This window comes from Mirounga angustirostris, unplaced genomic scaffold, assembly GCF_029215605.1.
Source record: "Mirounga angustirostris isolate CCGP_5_RB_7025 unplaced genomic scaffold, mMirAng1.0.hap1 SCAF_3, whole genome shotgun sequence".
Classification (NCBI taxonomy): Eukaryota; Metazoa; Chordata; class Mammalia; order Carnivora; family Phocidae; genus Mirounga; species Mirounga angustirostris.
Window position 1 is genome coordinate 169,089,428 of NW_026991711.1, and position 21,795 is coordinate 169,111,222.

General features: G+C 36.0%; 1 protein-coding gene across 3 annotated transcripts in view; it reads left to right on the forward strand.

Moving 5' to 3' along the window:
- The window catches only part of UNC80 (unc-80 homolog, NALCN channel complex subunit), a 229,921-nt gene that overhangs the window by 92,219 nt on the left and 115,907 nt on the right, over positions 1 to 21,795 (forward strand). For all 3 annotated transcript variants that reach the window (XM_064587002.1, XM_064587001.1, XM_064587003.1), the window contains exon 23: positions 18,845 to 19,057. In XM_064587002.1, the coding sequence (XP_064443072.1) occupies positions 18,845 to 19,057 (213 nt within the window). The remainder of the gene's footprint in view (positions 1 to 18,844; positions 19,058 to 21,795) is intronic.

Here is a 21,795-nt window from a genome sequence, read left to right on the forward strand (position 1 = left end):
ACAAGCATACCAAGAGGAGTTGCATGTCCTATGTGCTTGAATCAGAGTTGCGTTCTGTGTTTACTGTCCTTTACACAGGTATGACAATTGCAGTTCTTCATACTTGTTCATCTGGGTTGAGAGTTTCTCCAGATTACTCTAACTTTCACAAATGTCTTCTATTAAATGTATTTTTAGGTTTTGTTTCCTCTGTATTTGGCTTCACTTAATATCTGATTTCATCTGCTTCCTGTCATTCTGTTAAAAATGTTTTACAATGCATTTGTGGGTTTTGTCATATATGTATTGTGTATATAAATATATATAGACGTATTTATATTTCTATCAAAAATGTGAATATAGGAATATAGAAAGAGGTAGGTATAAATATAAATGACATGGATGGATAGATACACAGATGTGATCCAGATGCAGATATAGAAACAGATATAGGCATACTTATAGATTCTGCCATTTCATCAGATGGGATTTGGGAGAGGAGGGAAAAATGTGTTCAGTTCATCATCACATTCCATTACACCACTTTCTCCCTTCTCTCCTTTGATGTTTTCTTTTGTTGGGTGTTGCATTTATTTTTAAATGCAGCTTAAATACAATTTTCGCATTATGACATAATTTTATTTCACAACAGCTTTCATTGTTTTATTGCCTTAATCATAGAATGTAATTGTGACTTTTTCAAGTTTGCAATTTTCTTCAGAATTAAAAAGTATTGTTAAATGAAGGAAGTATTAGAAATGTCAATGTTCAAAGGCTTGCAGATCTGCAGGTTTTGTTTTAAACAATTCTCTTGTCACTGTTGCTGTGACTACTAAACTTAGGGATAATTGGTTTAATTTTAAGTCCAGCACAGCTCTTCCTCACACTCTTTCTCTTTAGTACAAATTTAATAGACACAACTGCAAGGCGTTATAGAAAAGACATGTTTTAGAAAAAACTCATTTTGTCTCTAGGTTATGTAACCTACAAGCACAAAAATAGAAAAATTAAACAGTTCAAGCAAAAGGCACTTCTGTCTGTTTTCTATGTATCTCAGGTGAAATATTCTATCCTTTTTATTCAATTTAATATGTAACATGTACAGATATAATGATTTCTAATTTATTAGCATGAATAACACTAATAATGTCAGTTTGCATTAGGAACAATTCCATGAAAACAAGAAACAAAGTCAATGATACTGTAGAATTCTCTCTAGTCTGTGGGTGGAGAAAACCTAATTCATGGTAAATTATATTGATAATTGATAGCTTTAGGAATGATTATATAATTTTTCTCCAAACTGGGGCACTTTGGAGAGAAAAAAAGAGACACTATCATAATTATACCAGTTGAACAGACATAAACTGAAAATCTCCTGGTAAAAATGAAACATTGGTTACCATTGGTAGGGTCATACTTTCAGGTTCACTGCATCAAATTTAATCCACATAGGGACTTACCATCACAGATCACTTGGTGATCAATGCAGATTAGCTCTTTCAAGAAGATAGGAATATATGCATAAGAGGATCTATCAAAGGAAAGTCATATTGTGTTCTCTTTTGAATCATGAGAAAGGTTGAAATAATTCAATAATAACCAAAACCAAATCATCAAATTATTCACGTGATGCTAGCGGTATACCTATATAATTGAACTTTTTAAAAGAGTCTTACTATGGGGATGCCTGAGGGTCTCAGTCGGTTGGGCATCTGCCTTCAGCTCAGTTCATGACCCCAGGGTCCTGGGATCGAGTCCCGCATTGGACTCCTTGCTCAGCAAGGAGCCTGTTTCTCCCTCTGCCTGCAGCTCCCCCTGCTTGTGTGCTCTCTCTCTTTCACTGACAAATAAATAAATAAAATCTTTAAAAAAAAAAAAGATCCTAACTATGAAATGTAGCATAAAAGTAATGTATTTCATAAATATGTAGAGTTTAAGGGAAAAAAATTGTCACATATCCAACACTACCATAAAGAATAGGACATTTCCACTTTCTGTAAAGTCTCCTGGATTCCCTTCCCTAACCATACACTCCCTACCTCACACAAGACACTGCTGTCTTGAACTTTGTTTTAATCTTTCCTGGGCTTTATTTTACCACGAGCTTTTTTTTTTTTTTTTTGGTCACTTTACCACCACACTGCAGTGTTCTAGATTTGCGGCCAATGTAGATCAGTCTCGTGGATGCTGCTAACTTCCCTCCGTTCAACTTTTTTTTTTGCTTTTTTTTTTTATTAACATATAATGTATTATTTGCTTCAGGGGTATAGGTCTGTGATTCATCAGTCTTACACAATTCACAGCACTCACCATAGCACATACCCTCCCCAATGTCTATCACCCGGCCACCCCATCTCTTCCACCCCCACCACTCCAGCAACCCTCAGTTTGTTTCCTGAGATTAAGAGTTTCTTATACTTTGTCTCCCTCTCTGGTTTCATCCTGTTTCATTTTTCCCTCCCTTCCCCTATGATCCTCTGTCTTATTTCTCAAATTCCTCATATCAGTGAGATCATATGATACTTGTCTTTCTCTGATTGACTTATTTCACTTAGCATAATTATACCCTCTAGTTCCATCTCTGTCATTGTGAATGGCAAGATTTCATTTTTGATGGCTGCATAATATTCCATTGTATATATATACCACATCTTCTTTTTTTTTTTTTTAAGATTTTATTTATTTATTTGACAGAGAGAGACACAGAGAGGGAACACAAGCAGGGGGAGTGGGAGAGGGAGAAGCAGGCTTCCTGCCGAGCAGGGAACCCGATGCAGGGCTCGATCCCAGGACCCTAGGATCATGACCTGAGCTGAAGGCAGGCGCTTAACAACTGAGCCACCCAGGCGCCCCTATACCACATCTTCTTTATCCATTCATCTGTTGATGGACATCTAGGCTCTTTCTATAGTTTGGCTATTGTGGATATTGCTGCTATAAACATTGGGGTGCACATGCCCTTCAGAACACTACATTTGTATCTTTGGGGTAAATACCCGGTAGTGCAATTGCTGGGTCATAGTGTAGCTCTATTTTCAACTTTTTGAGGAACCTCCATACTGTTTTCCAGAGTGGCTGCACCAGCTTGCATTCCCACCAACAGTGTAGGAGGGTTCCCCTTTCTCTGCATCCTTGCCAACATCTGTTGTTTCCTGACTTGTTAATTTTAGCCATTCTGACTGGTGTGAGGTGGTATCTCATTGAGGTTTTGATTTGGATTTCCCTGACACTGAGTGATGTTGAGCACACAGATGTTGAGTGATGTGTCTGTTGTCCATTTGGATGTCTTCTTTGCAGAAATGTCTGTTCATGTCTTCTGCCCATTTCTTGATTGGATTATTTGTTCTTTGGGTATTGAGTTTGAAAAGTCTTTTATAGATTTTGGATACTAGCCCTTTATCTGATATGTCATTTACAAATATCTTCTCCCATTCTGTCAGTTGTCTTTTGGTTTTGTTGACTGTTTCCTTTGCTGTGCAAAAGCTTTTTATCCTGATGAAGTCCCAATAGTTCATTTTTGCCCTTGCTTCCCCTGCCTTTGGCGATGTTTCTAGGAAGAAGTTGCTGCAGCTGAGGTCGAAGAGGTTGCTGACTGTGTTCTCCTCTAGGATTTTGATGGATTCCTGTCTCACATTTAGGTCTTTCATCCATTTTGAGTCTATTTTTGTGTGTGGTGTAAGGAAATGGTCCAGTTTCATTCTTCTGCATATGGCTGTCCAATTTTCCCAACACCATTTGTTGAAGAGACTGTCTTTTTTCCTTTGGATATTCTTTCCTGCTTTGTCGAAGATGAGTTGGCCATAGAGTTGAGGGTCCATTTCTGGGCTCTCTATTCTGTTCCATTGATCTATGTGTCTGTTTTTGTGCCAGTACCATACTGTCTTGATGATTACAGCTTTGTAAAAGAGCTTGGAGTCCGGAATTGTGATGACACCAGCTTTGCTTTTCTTTTTCAACATTCCTCTGATGTCTTTTTTGGTTCCATAAAAATTTTAGGATTATTTGTCCCATTTCTGTGGAAAAAAGTTGATGGTATTTTTATAGGGATTGAATTAAATGTGTAGATTGCTCTAAGTAGCATAGACATTTTCACAATATTTGTTCTTCCAATCCATGAGCATGGAACGTTTTTCCATAATTTGTGTCTTCCTCAATTTCTTTCATGAGTATTCTATAGTTTTCTGAGTACAGATTCTTTGCCTCTTTGGTTAGATTTATTCCTAGGTATCTTATGGTTTGGGGTACAGTTGTAAATGGGATCACCTCCTTAATTTCTCTTTCTTCTGTCTTGTTGTTGGTGGATATAAATGCAACTGATTTCTGTGCATTGATTTTACATCCTGACACTTTACTGAATTCCTATATGAGTTCTAGCAGTTTTGGGTGGAGTCTTTTGGGTTTTCCACATAAAGTATCATATCATCTGCAAAGAGTGAGAGTTTGACTTCTTCTTTGCTGAGTCAGATACCTTTTATTTCTTTTTGTTGTCTGATTGCTGAGGCTAGGATTTCTAGTACTATGTTGAATAGCAGTGGTGATAGTGAACATCCCTGCTGTGTTCCTGACCTTAGGGGAAAAGCTCTCAGTTTTTCCCCATTGAGAATGATATTCGCTGTGGGTTTTTCATAGATGGCTTTTATGATATTGAGGAATGTACCCTCTATCCTTACACTGTGAAGAGTTTATTTTTTCTTTTTTTTTTTTATTATGTTATGTTAGTCACCATACATTACATCATTAGTTTTTGATGTAGTGTTCCATGATTCATTGTTTGCGTATAACACCCAGTGCTCCATTCAATACGTGCCCTCTTTAATATCTATCACCAGGCTAACCCAACCCTCACCCCCCTTCCCTCTAGAACCCTCAGTTTGTTGAAGTGTTTTAATCAAGAAAGGGTACTATCCTTTGTCAAATGCTTTTTCTGCATCTATTGAGAGGATCATTTGGTTCTTGTTCTTTCTTTTATTAATGTATTGTATCACATTGATTGATTTGCAGATGTTGAACCAACCTTGCAGCCCAGGAATAAATCCCACTTGGTCGTGGTGAATAATTCTTTTAATGATGTGTCGGATCCTATTGGCTAGTATTTTGGTGAGAATTTTTGCATCCATGTTCATCAGGGATATTGGTCTGTAATTCTCCTTTTTGATGGCGTCTTTGTCTGGTTTGGGGATCAAGGTAATGCTGGCCTCATAAAATGAGTTTGGAAGTTTTCCTTCCATTTCTGTTTTCTGGAACAGTTTCAGAAGAATAGGTATTTATTCTTCTTTAAATGTTGGGAAGAATTCCCGGGGGAAGCCATCTGGCCCTGGGCTCTTGTGTGTGGGGAGATTTTTGATGACTGCTTCAATTTCCTTACTGGTTATGGGTCTGTTCAGGTTTTCTATTTCTTCCTGGTTCAGTTTTGGTAGTTTACATGTCTCTAGGAATGCATCCATTTCTTCCAGATTATCTAATTTGCTGGCATAGAGTTGCTCATAATATGTTCTTATAATTGTTAGTATTTCTTTGCTGTTGGTTGTGATCTCTCCTCTTTCATTCATGATTTTATTTGGGTCCTTTCTCTTTTCTTCTTGATAAGTCTGGCCAGGAGTTTATCAATCTTGTTAATGCTTTCAAAGAACCAGGTCCTAGTTTCGTTGATCTGTCCTACTGTTCTTTTGGTTTCTATTTCATTGATTTCTGCTCTGATCTTTATTGTTTCTCTTCTGCTGCTGGGTTTAGGCTTTATTTGCTGTTCTTTCTCCAGCTCCTTTAGGTGTAGGGTTAGGTTGTGTACTTGAGACCTTTCTTGTTTCTTGAGAAAGGCTTGTATTGCTATATAGTTTCCTCTTAGGACTGCCTTTGCTGCATCCCAAAGCTTTTGAACAGTTGTGTTTGCATTTTCATTGGTTTCCATTAATTTTTAAATTCTTCTTTAATTTCCTGGTTGACCCATTCATTCTTTAGTAGGATGCTCTTTAGCCTCCATGTATTTGAGTTCTTTCTGACTTTCCTCTTGTGATTGAGTTCTAGTTTCAAAGCATTATGGTCTGAAAATATGCAGGGAATGATCCCAATATTTTGGTACTGGTTGAGACCTCGTTTGTGACCCAGGATGTGATCTATTCTGGAGAATGTTCCACGGGCACTAGAGAAGAATGTGTATTCTGTTGCTTTGGGGTGGAATGTTCTGAATATATCTGTAAAGTCCATCTGGTCCAGTGTGTCATTTAAAGCCTTTATTTCCTTGTTGATCTTTTGCTTAGATGATCTGTCCATTTCAGTGAGGGAGGTGTTAAAGTCCCCTACTATTATTGTATTATTGTCAATGTGTTTCTTTGATTTTGTTATTAGTTGGCTTATATAGTTAACTCCTCCCATGTTAGGGGCATAGATATTTAAAATTGTTATATCTTCTTCTTGGATAGACCCTTTAAGTATGATATAGTGTCCTTCCTCATGTCTTATTATAGTCTTTGGTTTAAAATCTAGTTTGTCTGATATAAGGATTGCCACCCAGCTTTCTTTTGATGTCCATTGGCATGGTAAAAGTTTTTCCACCCCCTCACTTTAAATCTGGAGGTGTCTTTGGGCCTAAGATGGGTCTCTTGCAGACAGCATATCGATGGGTCTTGTTTTTTTTTTTATCCAATCTGATACCCTGTGTCTTTTGGTTGGGGCATTTAGCCCATTTACATTCAGGGTAACTATTGAAAGATATGAATTTAGTGCCATTGTATTACCTGTAAGGTGACTGTTACTGTATATTGTCTCTGTTCCTTTCTGGTCTATGTTACTTTTAGGCTCTCTCTTTGCTTAGAGGACCCCTTTCAATATTTCTTGTAGGGCTGGTTTGGTGTTCACAAATTCTTTTAGTTCTTGTTTGTCCTGGAAGTTTTTTAAATCTCTCCTATTTTCAATGACAGCCTAGCTGGATATAGTATTCTTGGCTGCAGATTTTTCTCATTTAGTGCCCTGAATATATCATGCCAGTCCTTTCTGGCCTGCCAGGTCTCTGTGGATAGGTCTGTTGCCAATCTAATGTTTCTACCTTTGTACGTTACAGACCTCTTGTCCCAAGCTGCTTTCAGGATTTTCTCTTTGTCTCTGAGACTTGTAAGTTTTACTATTAGATGTCGGGGTGTTGACCTATCCTTATTGATTTTGAGGGGGCTTCTCTCTGCCTCCTGGTTTTTGATGCCTGTTTCCTTCCTCAAATTAGGGAAGTTCTCCACTATAATTTGCTCCAATATACCTTCTGCCCCTCTCTCTTTCTTCTTCATCTGGGATCCCAATTATTCTACTATTGTTTCATCTTATGGTATTACTTATCTCTCAGATTCTCCCCTTGTGATCCAGTAGCTGTTTATCTCTCTTTTTCTCAGCTCCTTTATTCTCCATCATTTGGTCTTCTATATCACTAATTCTCTCTTCTGCCTCATTTATCCTAGCAGTTAGAGCCTCCATTTTTTATTGCACCTCATTAATAACCTTTTTTATTTCAACTTGGTTAGATTTTAGTTCTTTTATTTCTCCAGAAAGGGATTCTCTAGTATCTCCTATGCTTTTTCAAGCCCAGCTAGTATCTTTGTAATCATCATTCTGAACTCTGGTTCTGACATCTTACTAATGTCGGTATTGATTAGGTCCCTGGCAGTCAGTACTGCCTCTTGTTCTTTTTTTTGAGGTGAGTTTTTCTGTTTCATCATTTTGTCCAGAGAAGAATAGATGAATGAGAGAATAAAATGCTAAAAGGATACCAATGACCCCAGAAAAATATACACAGAACAAATCAGCAGAGACCGAAACCAGGGGCATAAGAAAGGGAAAAAAGAAAAAGAATATGATCAGGATGGTGAATAGAACAGAGCCACACACTTGATTTTGGGTATATTTTGGTTTGTTAGAAGAAACTGCCTCCCGAAATTTTAAAGAAAAAACATATATCTATACAAAAATAAGGGTAAATACGATGAAGGTATAGAATATGACTGTAAAGATGAAAATTTTAAAAGATTTTTAGAAAGGAATTGATAAGATGCTGGTTGAAAAAGGGAAGAAAAAAATTTTTTTTAAATGAGAGAATGTCATCAGGTGGGAGACTAAAACAAAGCCATACACTAGATTTAGGTTATATTTTAGTCTGTTAGAAGAAACTGTATCCCAAAATTTTAAAGAAAGAAAAACTTATATATATACAAAAAATAAGCTTAAATACAATGAAGGGATAGAATAGACTGTAAAAATGAAAATTAAAAAACATTTTAAAAAAGGAATTGGTAAGATGTTGGTTGAAAAAGGAAAGAAGGAAAGTTAAAAAAATAGGAAAAGAAAAAATAAAGAAAATTTTTAAAAATTAACTTTGAAAGACTAAAGAATCATGGTAAAAAAGCCATGAATTCTATGTGTAGTATTCCCCTAGCGCTGGAGTTCTGCCGTTCTCATTGATTAGGTAAACTTGGTCTTGGCTGGATGTTCTTGCTCATCTTCTGGGGGAGGGGCCTGTCACAGTGGTTCTCAGATATCTTTGCCGGAGGCAGAATTGTCCCGCCCTTGCTGGGTCCAGGCTAAGTAATCTGCTCGGGTTTGCTCTCGGGAGCTTTTGTTCCCTGCAAGCTTTCCATACAGCTTTGGAGGACAAGAGTGAAAATGGCAGCCTCCCAATCTCCACCCCAGAGGAGCCGAGAACTCAGGGCCCCACTCCTCAGTGCACCCCCAGAGAGAAGCAGTGAATCACTCCTGTCTCCCCAGTCTCTGGCTGCACTCCGTGCTCACCCTGCCTGTGACCGAGTGTTTCTATCTCCGGCACACAACCCCCTTTGGAGTCTCCAAACCCAGCAGATCCCTGCAGTGTGCTCCCGAGCTGCTCCTCCTGGGGGAGGAAGGGGAGTCTCCCTGGATCTGCCACTTGTTGGGTCCCTGCTGGAGGAACAGTGGCCCGACTGTGCCGTGGATCACAGTTTATGGCAACCCCAAGCTCAGAGCCCATGCCTCGGCTCCATCTCTGCAGCCGGCTTCCCCGCTCCAATACCTGGGAGCTCAGCTGCACTCAGGCACCCCCGGTCTTTCTGTGACCCCGAGGTCCTGCGACCACATTGTCCCATGAGGGTTCCACCCCCCGCTTGGCCACTGGAGCAATGTTCCTCAGAGGAGCAGACTTCTAAAAGTTCTCATTTTGTGCTCTGCTGTTCTATCACTTGCTGGTAGCTCACTCCCTCGCCCTGCAGTCTATCTTCCTGAATATTGCCTCAGATTCATTTCTCCACACCTCCTACCTTCCAGAAAGTGGTCACTTTTCTGTTCATAGAATTGCTGCTATTCTTTTCTTTGATCTCCTGTTGAGTTTGTAGGTGTTCAGAATGGTTTGATACGTATCTAGCTGAATTCTTGGGACTCTGCATCTTGCTCCTCCCACCTACCACATGAGCTTTTATCCCTAGGAAATATATTGATTTTTTTTTTTTTTTGCTTTGTTTGCCTAGTTTTAAATTCATTTAAGTTAAATCATGCTATCCTCTTTTTGCTCCACATTAAGTTTGAGTTCATCTTTGCTGATGCTTTTAGCATTAATACATTGATTTTCACTAATGAATGATCTCTGTTTGAATATGCCACAGTTTATATATCCATTCTGTTAAATGGGCGTTTTTATTTTCTCCAAATTTTGCCTATTTTGAGCAATGCCTTCATGAGTATTACCGCATATGGGCCTTGATTCACAGTTTTCTAAATACACCTAGGGGTGGAATTAGTGAGTCATAATTTTACTATATGATGCCAAAGCTGTTTCACAGTAATTGCAACAATTACTGGCACCAACACTGTAATAAAAGCTCCTGTTGCTCTTTGTTCTTGTCAGCGCTTGTATTATCCAACATTTTTATTTTTACCAACCCAGTGAATTAAAGTAACAACACTTTATATTTCAACCTAAAGTCTGAAATGTCTTTTCGTGGATCTATTTACCTTTCATTTTCACCTTGGTAAAAGATCCCGTGATGTCTTTTGTTTATTTTTTAATGGAGGATTATTAACTTTTTGATAATTTTAAAAGAGAGTATTGATATTGTCAGTAAGAATCCATTTTCTGTTCTCTGTGTTGCATCATTCCCCACTTGGCTTATTTTTATTTTATTCCTTATACTACATTTTAATGAAGAGAAAATTTTAGTTTGATTCATTAAGATTTTCTTTATGGCTAGCATTTTTTTTTACAACTTTTTAAAGAAATCCATAGGTAATAAATATATTCTTATCTTTTCTTCTAAAAGTGTTAAAGTGTACATTTCATACTGAAGTCTTTAACTAGAACTTATTGTGTGATTGCTATAAGATAGGAAATTATTTTCTTTTGTTTCTTTTCCCACATAGAAAATAATGATCTTAGCATAATATATTACTAGTCCATACTTTATTCTCTCATGTGCAGATAATTCATTTCATTCATTGTTTTGAATTCATTGTATTATCTTAATCATGTGTCAGTTTTCCATACATGCATGAGTGTAATTCTGAGGGGTTGTTTTTTTGTTTGTTTTTTTGTTCCATTCCCCTTCTACCCAGGGTTAAACTACTCTGTTTTAATAGCTAGAACTTTTAATATCACGTAAGCTACTCATGGCTCTGCTCTTCTGTGTGAATTTTATAATTAGATTGTCAGGTTTCTGAAAATCTTTTAATTTATTCTTAAAATTATATTGAGTCCATTGATAAATTTAGACATAATTGAAATTCAGTTCTGAATTGATTAGTCAAAAGTTCTAGTTTTTGAGTCAGTTTAAGTAATTTTAATTTTTTTAGTAATTTGTTAACTTCACTGACATTTTCATGTTTGTTGACATAAAATTTATCATAACATTTTCTTATTAGTTCTCAATTTTGGCAGCATCTGTAGTTATTTTACCTGTTTTTATTCCTAAAATGTGAGAGTTTTTTTCTTTTTAGACTTGCCAGATATTTGTCAATTTTATTAGTCTTTTTTCATGACCCTGTTGAGTCTATTTTATCTTCATTCTCAAATTCACTAATTTCTCTTCTTATTTTTATTTTCTTCTCTTTGAATTTGTTGTATTATTCTTTAGCTTATTGGTTCATTGCTTAGCTTGTAATTTTATGTTTTCTGTTTAAAATTGAGCATTTAGCTATTAATTTCACTCTAAATACTGCCTTAACTACAAACCATAAATTCTGATAAGCTGTATTTTTATTTATTTTGTTAATTTATTTTAAAATAATTTTTAATTTCTTTAATGATTTCCTTTTTGTCCATGGGTTATTTAGTTGTGTGTGTTTCAATTTATAAATTCTAAGTTTTGTTAGGCATCTATTTGTTATTCATTTGTAACTTTATTTTTATTGATTCTTTGGAATTAATTTAGACTTATTTTATGGACTAGAACATTATCAGTTGTCATAAATGTCCCATTTGTGGTTGAAAAGAATGTATAGTCTCCAGATGTTGGGTACAGCATTTTGTATTCAAATATCCATTTTTATTTACTTCTTACTGCTTGATCTGTTGATTACTAAGTTGTGTTTAAATCTCTGATGGCAAATTTGATGGCATTTATACTTGAAGTTCTGACCATTTTTATTTATTTAGCAGTTTAGAAGTGCAACAGGTCTCTGGTGCTATGAACCTTTTATCACTAGCTAGTGACCCAGTTTATTTCTAGTAATACTTTTTACCTTAAGATGGATTTTTCTCTGATACTAATATAGCTGAAACCATTTTATTAGGTTTAGCATTTGCTTGGTATGTCTTTTTTGCCAATCCTTTACTTTCAATTTTTCTACATCTTTGTGTTTTAGGTATGACTTTCATAAAAAACAGGTATTTGAATTTTTTATACCACTTTAACAACCTTTTCCTCTGGAGAATTTAGTACATTTGCACAGATTATGATTGCTGATATAGATTCACTTCCCTTTTTTTTTTTTTTTTTTTGCTTATTTATCACATTTTTTTTCATTATTTCATTGTGTATATGTTCTTGTTTCTATCCATGTCCTCTTTTAGATTGTGTTGGATTTAGTTTTATTTCTATTGATTTGGTTTGGTTTGGTTTAGTTTAGTTTTATTTATTTTCCTTCACTAGCTTGGAAATCATTCTCTTTTTATTTTTTTAAGTTACATATTTAAATGAAGTCTAAAATTAATATCTTTACTTTTCTCTCAAACAGTAAAATATTGTAGATTTTACCCCCAGCTATTGTTTGAGATTTAGTTCTATGTTGTTGTTGTTGTTTTTTAACATTGACAAAAAAAAACATTATTTTTGTTGATTTTCAGGAAAGTTATTTTTAAATTTACCCAAAAGCTTAGCATATTCTCTGCTCACCATTCCTCCTTGCATCTCATACATTCCTCTAAGATCCATCCTTTTGAAGGAGACCTTTCAGAGGTTTCTTTAGTGATGATCAATTAGAAGTAGCTCTCTCAGCTACAATTCACTTAAAAATGTCTTTATTTTGGTCTCATTCTTGAAAGGTACTTTTGTTGGAATTATAGGCTAAGATTTTCTTTCTGTACTTCAAAGTATTATCCCATTCTCTTCTGGCTTAATTGACATTGTTTTATGTATAGGAATATATATAATATAATCTGCCCACCCTCCCCAGTTGCTTTTAATATCTTCTCTTTACTTTTGATATTTTGCAGTTTCATGTAATTGGCATATTACATCTGTTCTGAAAATGTTTCTATTTTCTCTTCCAAGATTATGTCTTTCACATTTTATCCAACCTTTATTTTTATAAATTGAAAAGGTTTATGATAGGTCTTATCAGTTTATCCTCTGGTTTTGACAACTTCTTTCATATTTTTTATTTCTTTGTTTCTTTCAGTCTATATCCTGAATAAGTTTCTGAGATATCTCTTCCATTTCACTTTGTCTCTTCAACTTTGTCTAATCCCACAGTTCTTAACCACGAGTAATTTTGTCCACCGAGGGACATTTGACAATGTCTGGAGGAATTTTTCATTATCACAACCTGATGATTGCTACTAGAATCTCCTGAGTAGACACCAGAAATGCTGATAAGCATCTCATAATGCATAGTGTACCCTTCATAAAATAAGGAATTATCTGGCCCAAATGGTCAATAGTGCTGAAGTTGGAAAAAACGTGATCTAATCTGTGTTTTAATCTATACATTGAGTTTGAAATTTCAAGTGCTACTTTTTATTTGTAGAAGTTTTATTTGATTCTTGTTTTAAAAGTGCCTGGTCAACTTTGATAACCTAATTCTTCATCATACTTATATCATTCATACAATACCCACATTAATCTTTAAATGTATTCAATATACTATAATTCCAATAATTGCTGTCTTTGTGGGTTTGATTCTATACTTTGTTTCTTCTCTTACTCATGGTGGATTTTTTAAATGTATTTTTTATGTGAACTTAACTTCTTGGAACTTTATCAGTAGGAATTCCTTAAGACCTGTGTTAAAAGCAGTGTTATTTAGTGGACCACAATATCATCATCATCTGTGAGCATGTTTGAAATGCACATTTTCAGACCCTCAACAGATCTACTGAATCAGAATCTCTGGAATGAGAACAAAAAACAATCCATTTTTTTCTATATTCCCAAGTGACTCTAATGCACACTCAAGTTTGAAGATTTGAGAAGTACTGATTTAAAGTATTCCTCCAGAAAGGATTTCCTTTCTCAGGCATCTGGAAACACCACCAACCTAAGACCATTTTTAAACTCTTTTTGGTGGTCAAGGAGCACAGAAATAGTGCCCATTCTAGTCCAAAATTATACAAGATTGTGGGATTTTGACTAAGAGTTCTCATAAAAGAATCTTTTTTTTTTTTTTTTTTTTCTGTTTTACCCAGAGCCAAACCTAGTCAGGCAAGCCTACTTCTGTGGGGTAGATCTTTTTCCTATTCATCCACTGAAGGTGACTCCCACCTGGGATCTGGACTTTACATAGAGGTAAATGAACTGACCTCCTGCTCTGCTTGGGCCCAAACATTTAACTCATGGCCCATTGAAAACCCAACACCTCTCCATAGGCGATAGAAACCCTCAGGGTAATTATTCCTATGCTAGCTCGCACCTGTCTCTCTTCTCCACCCAGAATTACACTTTCTTGTAGTTTCTACTATCCAATAGTCTATTATCTCATGTTAGAAACAAAAGCAAAAACAAGATGAAGAAATTAGGGGATATTTTATCCAGTATATTTAGATGTCTAAACCAAAGTAAGTTTGTTTTTACACCTAATCCATCATATTGTCAGAAGCAGAGGACTTCATTTGGTTTTTATAATACTTACCCAAAATATTAGTGTGATCTGAGTAACTGTTAAAATGGCAAGCCATCTAGACCATGTACTAAAAAATAATGCCTACCTCTAGCCTGACAACTGAATGATTTCAGTTGCCCGCAGCTACTGTGGAAATGAGCAAGGGCAGAGGCAGCTGGTCCATTACTTAATGATCTCAGCCAGGCAGAGAATTCAATACAGACTAAGTAATAAATACTGACTCACAAGCACATGCCTTCTAGCAAACGAGCTTCCAATGCACACTAAGACCCACAATAACTACCTAGTCCCACTGGTTTTAAATAAGTAGGTATCTTGCACTAGCAAGAGCTTTATATTTTATTGCAAGGCAATAAAAATATTATGTAATTCCCCAGGGGCCAACATAAAATATTCAGTCTTTTAAAACAGTTAATTCCTGTACAGTGTTTTTATATGAGTTTTCAGAATCGGGACTTCTTCTCACATAATAAGTTTAGATATAGTCCTTCAGGGATAGGTATGTATTGCAACTATAACCTTCAATTAACCATCGTATCTAGGTAACAATATTTTCTAAGTCCCCAGGCAAGATAAAGCACAGCTGTTTGAATTAGTGTTCCAATTCTCTCCTTCACTTTCATAAAGGAAGCATTCAATATACATAATGATCTGATAAAATGCAGGGAAAAGTGACAAAGGAAGTCAAGGAAAGGTAGCCAACACTTGAAGTTTTCTCATTGCAGAATGTTAGAGAAAACCATGCTGCGTAATGACATTCTTAGAACATTTTGTAACTTTAACTGGACAGCTCTGTAGTCATTGCAGAGAATATCTTATATAAGAGCAAACCACCTGAAACTGTTAGTATTCAACTATTTTTGACCTTCAGGCTTACAAATTCCATATGATTTAATCTAATATTTCAGGTCAATCTAATCTTCCCAGTTAAAATTGATTCTTGCTTGTCTGAAACTGCGAAGTTATACCATAATTGAATTGAAGCCACTCGTGGCATTATGGAACATAGAAAGGTGATATAACAGACATGCAAATAAGAAAGAAATTTACATATGCCTACTTTTCTTTCAGGACCACCAGTAAAAATTCTCTGTGGTATACCAGTGGTATCAAATTTTGTTTAGATGTTCACTTTTGACTATGCTCTGATACTCTGTGGTCCTTTTCATCCATGCAGTGTTCTTCTGATTCATTTTTCTCCATTTGTGCTGTTTTTCTCTGTGATGTGAATCCATCCTTATCCGTTCTGTCATGTCTCCATTTTTTGCTGCTGCTTCAGATTGTGCTGAGCTATAAGAGGTAAGCTCCATCAAAAGAGGAAAAATTGACTCTTCTTTATGTCCAGGAGGAATCTGTTGTCCAAGGTATTCAATAACCCTGCCCCTAAAAATCAATACTTTCTAAACTACACTTTGAAAGGAATTTATAAGGGAAAAAATTCCCCATAGCCACATCTACACTAGAATGCCTCAAATGCTCTTTCATACACAGTGTGATGTCAGTACTTACTGCTAAGTATCTTCTACCAATATGCACAGTAGAGTCCTTAGCTTTGTAGAGTCCTCAACAACTCCCTCAATTGTCTGTACAGTAATATATACTATAAAACCCCCAGAAAGTGCTAGTATTCAGTGCCATCTTGACTATAGGGTTTCAAGCCTGTTTTCATCTACTAGGTTCATGAGGATTATAATGAAAAGGCAATATTTGAGTTACTCTATGTCCTCATCCCTTAATGCAGAGAGCGACATTTCCAAAAGTTACCTGGTTTTACAATTTACAATTTTACAATGGATCAAATTCATCAGATAATAATCACCTCTCCCTTTAAGATTGTGCTGCCTAGTTAATGGGAATTATTTTCATATTGATCTCAATTCCATTTTCAAACTTTAGGATTTCCTAGGGCTGATAACTGGTGTAATATCAGAGTTTTATTATAACTCGTTTTTGAGAGCAGAAAATCATAATTGCTTCATTCAAAATGCCCTGAGCTTCTTAAGCAAATAAAACCATTTTTTTCTGAAGAAGGCAAGCCAATCTACATGGGAAAACTCACAAAGCACAATTTGGATTTCTCATTCATCTATTGTTAACCTGATTCTCAGTGTCATCTAAAGTTAATGGCAATAAAAAGATCCTCTGCCCCATACATTTGAGTGGGTTAAATTTTGCCCTTGGTAATCCGGTAGGAGCCAGGGTCTATGACATAACGCTACCTCAGCAGTAATCCTGCCATTAAGCAATTAATCCCATTGCTTTATATTGGGAATGTGTCAAAATGTGATGGGCTAAGAATAAATTCACGTTTCTCACCTTGCCCTCCAGACTGCCATATGTTTTCAGAGACAGATGTTCAAGCCTTTTCCAGACACAGATTAGCATATCTGAGATGTTTAATTAAATAAATATTTAATACAAGAAGAGTGTAGATATTTAATCTGTATGTTATGGTACCACAATATTGATAGGTTTGATGCAGAAAGTCATTTGACCCTCTGCAATCTCAAGTCTTTCTATTCCCGTGACCTGCTACCAAATCTTAGCACCAATGCAGTGGATGATAGATTCTCATCATTAGTGTCCATTTTTTATTAATGATAGGTTCTCACCATTAGTGTTCATCTTGTATTCTGCCTTTTCACATAGGTTAACTTTGTACGTAGTAGCAATACATCATATGCTTTGTGAAATTAAGTTCCTACATAAATATATTTCTTTTTGGAATTCTTGATGGCTTCTTCTAAGTTGTGGACAATGAGAAAATGCTTAAAGGGCTAACTCACTTGAATCATTAAATGTGCTTGAGATACTGTGGTACTCAAAGTATGAAGTAATCAACTCTGCCTAAGAGGAAAGAAATTAAGGAAGGCTTCTTGGAGGAGGTATTTTATTCTTAAAAGTGGGAATTTGCCAGATGGAAAAGGGGCTTAACAGCTCCGCAAATGATGGAAACAACATACGAAAATGTGTAAGATGTCATATTTGGGTGACTGTAACCAGTTTGATGTAGTTAGATCATAAAGTACTTGATAGAGGAATAGAAAGGGAGATGAACCAGATAACAAAGGTTGAGTTTCTTTATTCATGTTATTGTTGAGGTGGATGGAGCCTATAATAAATTTTAAATAGGAAAATGATGGGATCATATATCTGTTTTAGAGAATAACATTACATGACATTAATGTCCCATTTTTAAACAATGACTTTCTACATGCCTTCTATTGATCATCTTTTGCCAAGATTTAGATGTACATAAATTAAGACAGTGCAGATACTGAAAAGGAACTGACATAGATTTGGGCATTAGAGAGACCTGGTATTGAATCCTGTGGTCACCTCTTCCCAGCTGTATGATGGTAGAAAAATTATACCTCATTTTAAAAACATTGAAATGAAGATATTCTTTCTAGACCAGAGGTTTGTTATTATAATTAAGAATTACAACTCATAAAAACTAATTGGCATGTAATTGATATTCTTCATATATTAGCCCCTATTTTAACATCGTGGATCAAGGCATTCTTAAGAACATTATGGTTTGAAATGATGGAAAGTGTTTCAATTTGAAAACCTGTGGTTACTAATCAACTTATGGTTATTAGGTAACTCTGAGGTGATGCCTAATATTGTGATGTATTTTTTTTAAACTGGCACAAGTTAAAATACACATTAATTGTTGATGTGTGTATTTCTTTGTGACCTGTTGACCTTCTAGGGAAACTTCATGCTCCTTCCCTTATTTATTTATTTATTTAGCTTGTAAAGATTTCAGTAGGTAGCATATACTTACTAGTTTCTGGGTATCAACTTAAAGTTGTTTCTTCTTTTATTTTTTTTCAAATACATCTTGACATGACAGGATGGAACCAAATTTTTATTTTTCTGAAGAAATGCTCTGTTTTTCATTTATCAATTAAATCATTTCCTCTTTGTCGAACATTTTCAATTGAGACCATGCCTATTTAAGCAGAATTTGATCTGTTATTCATGACAAAGTCAGGAGAAAAAAGACTAACTCAACAAAACCTAATAAGCACTTCCTTTTCTTACTAGCCAAAATGTGCAGAAACAATCGAAACAGAAACAGTACTTCTTTGGAGCATGTGGATGGTCATAAATAACAGATTATTGTTGGAACAAAATCACTCTTGACTCCCTTGATTAACATAAGACTGGTTCTAGAAATTGAATATTTGTTTGCTTCAGGTTAAAATTTTAGGTTTAACAAAAGGTTCATGTTGAAAAATTCCTTTGAAAATTATCTCTCTCTCACATTCAAATCCCAGGTGCCTCTTAACTATGCAAAAATAGAGTCATGAAATTACTTGAGATTCTTCAAAAGAGGAAAACTAAACACAGAAATCTACTTAAAATGTCTAATTCTTCAGTATCCCAATTTGTCTTCAAGGATTCATTTTCCAGAATTCCCACTACCATCAACCATGATAATACTACCTTGGGAAATATGGCTAACCTAAATCAAGATATGGAGAGTAAAAGAACTAAGAGTACATAGTAATTCCCGTGAAGGTCAGCCTATTGTTCATTAATCCCACATCATTCTTTCCTTGACAACCATCCTCAGGAAGCTCCTGTGGTAGCCAGAGCAGCTCTGTTCCTGGAATGTGCCCGGTTTGTTCACCGCTGTAACCGTGGCAACTGGCCAGAGTGGATGAAAGGGCATCACGTGAATATCACCAAGAAAGGCCTTTCAAGGGGCCGCTCCCCCATCGTGGGCAACAAACGGAACCAGAAGCTGCAGTGGAATGCTGCCAAGCTCTTCTACCAATGGGGAGACGTGAGCTTTTGATTTTCTTACATAAAACTTGGGGTGCTTGAGTGAAGTGAAGAAGGTCATGTTTGTGTTTGTTTGGGAGACAATTTATTAAGTGTCTGTTATGTACCAGGCACTGAACAAAACATCTTAGGGGAAAATAAACTTTAATTCATTTAATCTTCCCAATAAATTTATGAAGTTAGACATTATCTCCTCTGTCTCCTTCCTTGGTCCTCTGTCTCCTCCCCCTTTATAAATGTACACATTCCCAGAATTTGTTATAATTTTTTTTCTGCATAACCTCCCCCAGGACTACATTTATTCCTATGTTTTCAACTGTAACCTGTATGCGAGTGGCACAGACTTCTCTATCCATAGCACCATTCAGATTCGAGGCCAACATTGCCAAATGCACTCCAGAGGCATTCACTTAATACCCTGAAACACAATCTGACCAAAGTAAAACTCTTCTTCCCATATAAATACACCTCCATCTGCAAACCTTCCTGAACTCTCTATTTTTATGAATGGTACCACCATTATCTAAGATGGCAGCCTTTGAACATATTCCAACTTCCTTTCCCTTACTGATGCCACCTCTTCCATGCCACCAAGGTCCTGTTAGGTCACATCTTCATTCCTTCTCATCTGGATGACTAAGATAGTTTCCTATTTGGTCTTCTTCCCACAGTCTCCCCTCATCTGACCCATCCTACACACTGTCAATAAAATGATCTCCATATGGCAGAGCCCATTTAAAAGCAGAACATTCATCCTTATCTCCTGGCTTCCAGACTTGCCCCCTCTAATTCATTCTCCAAGCTGCTCTCACAGTGATTAGGCTAAAATGCAAATCAGATGGTGTTTCTTACCCACTTAGAATGCTTCAGTGGCCCTCCTTTTCCCTTGGGATAAAACCCAAATTGCTTATTAGTCTGGCATCACTGCTCTCTCTTAGTATTCAAACCATACCAAGATTATGGATGATGAAATCAAATGAGCTAATATAGCTAAAAGACCATTTATCTCAATCCTTTCTGTCTAAGAGGTATTCAATGATAATAAGTTATTACATTCATTTTTGAAAGGATACATGGTTCGTGCATTTCTACGCAGTTACCACAGAGTCTCTCGAATGAGTAAGGGTTTTCCCCCACTCACACATTACCCTTCATCCTTCTTTAGAATACAAAATGAAGTTCGGCTTCAAGAACTATGGGATCTAGTCCCAGTCTACCTTGCCAGCCTTCCTGCACATGATTTCCTCTCACAAAAGCGTGCTTCAACCATGTGGTTTACTTGTCAGTCTCTGAACACATCAGTGCACTTCCTTGATGGATCTTTTGGAACTCTCCATCTGGAGTATCCGCTCCTCCCCTTCCCCATTAGCCAAAACACCAGTCCTTCAAAATCTACAGCAAAGAGACACTCTATGACTCTCTGACTGAATCGAATCTGTCCATCTTCTGAACTATTTAAAGTGCTTTTTGTCTCTTTTGACATTTAATGTGTTATTCTGATGTGTTGTTGCCTCCCCAGGAGCCTGTAAGCTCCTTGAGGGGAAGAGCAAAAAAAACAGACACCCTGTATTTGAACCCCAGACCACAGCTTGCTTAGCCACCTTGAGCAAGACTGTCAACCTCTCTAATCTTCCCAGTTGCCAAACAGTGATCCTTCTAAATGAAGGTTTAAAATCTACTATGGCACATGAAGCAAAGATACTGACATACTGTAACAATTTATTCAACTCTGTTTTATTTAATACCTAACAAATAACCTCACTTAATAAATATTTGATGAAGAAGAAAAGAACTAACCTATCCTCGAGGCATTTGTTAAGCCTTAGAAGAGACATAGAGCTCTAAATTATTATTTAGACATTTAGTATAACCCCAGACAAGTTCATTTTCTGAGCAAACCCTTTAAGCTTTATGAACTGTGGATTTAACGTAAATTGCTTAGTGTCAACATCCTGGAATGATCAATGCAGATTTTTTTTTCCCCTTTGAATCTCACTATTAAGTTTGTTGGCTCCACTCCAGACTCATAATTGCATGTCTTCTTCTTTAGAGAAGATCTCCAAAATAGTAGCATCAGGACAAGGCTTTTTATTGAGGTAGTAGTTTTTGTTTTTATGTTTTGTTTCATTTGCTTAAAACTTCTCAGGGTAGTGACTGAACTTTTAGGAAGTTGTGATACCTTTTTTACATTTTTTTCTCATTGATAGAGTTTTTGTTACTTGTCTCTTAATTCCAGATTTTAAGGAGACCTTTTTGCTTCCAGATAGCCAAGACATTCAAACAACTTGTGTTTTTATTTGAAGATATATCCTTGTCAGTTTCTAGTAGAAAGTCTAATTTCATGCATGCCCAGAATCCAGCAACTTCTCTAAATATTTGAAAGAAGTAATACAGGAAGGAAGAATAAAATTAGCTGGAATGCACAGAGAAACCAAGCTGTCAAACCCCAAGTTCAGTGCTCATTTTAGCTTTTGACTCTCCTTCCTAAGCACGTGTCTCTTCTTGTCTTGCACACAGTATATAATTGGAAAATAAAAAGAATTAGAAAGAGGTGGCATATTTTGTATCTTTATGGAAAATTCCTTTTGGTAAATCAGACAATAGTGCATGATGATTCAGAACAGACAGCAGGTATTAGTTCTATGTTGATGTTGGATACTCTATCAAAAGAATAGTTAGTATTTCTTACTAGTTCATAGGGTATCATGGAGTGAGGGACAAAGTCTATAAAAAAAGCCA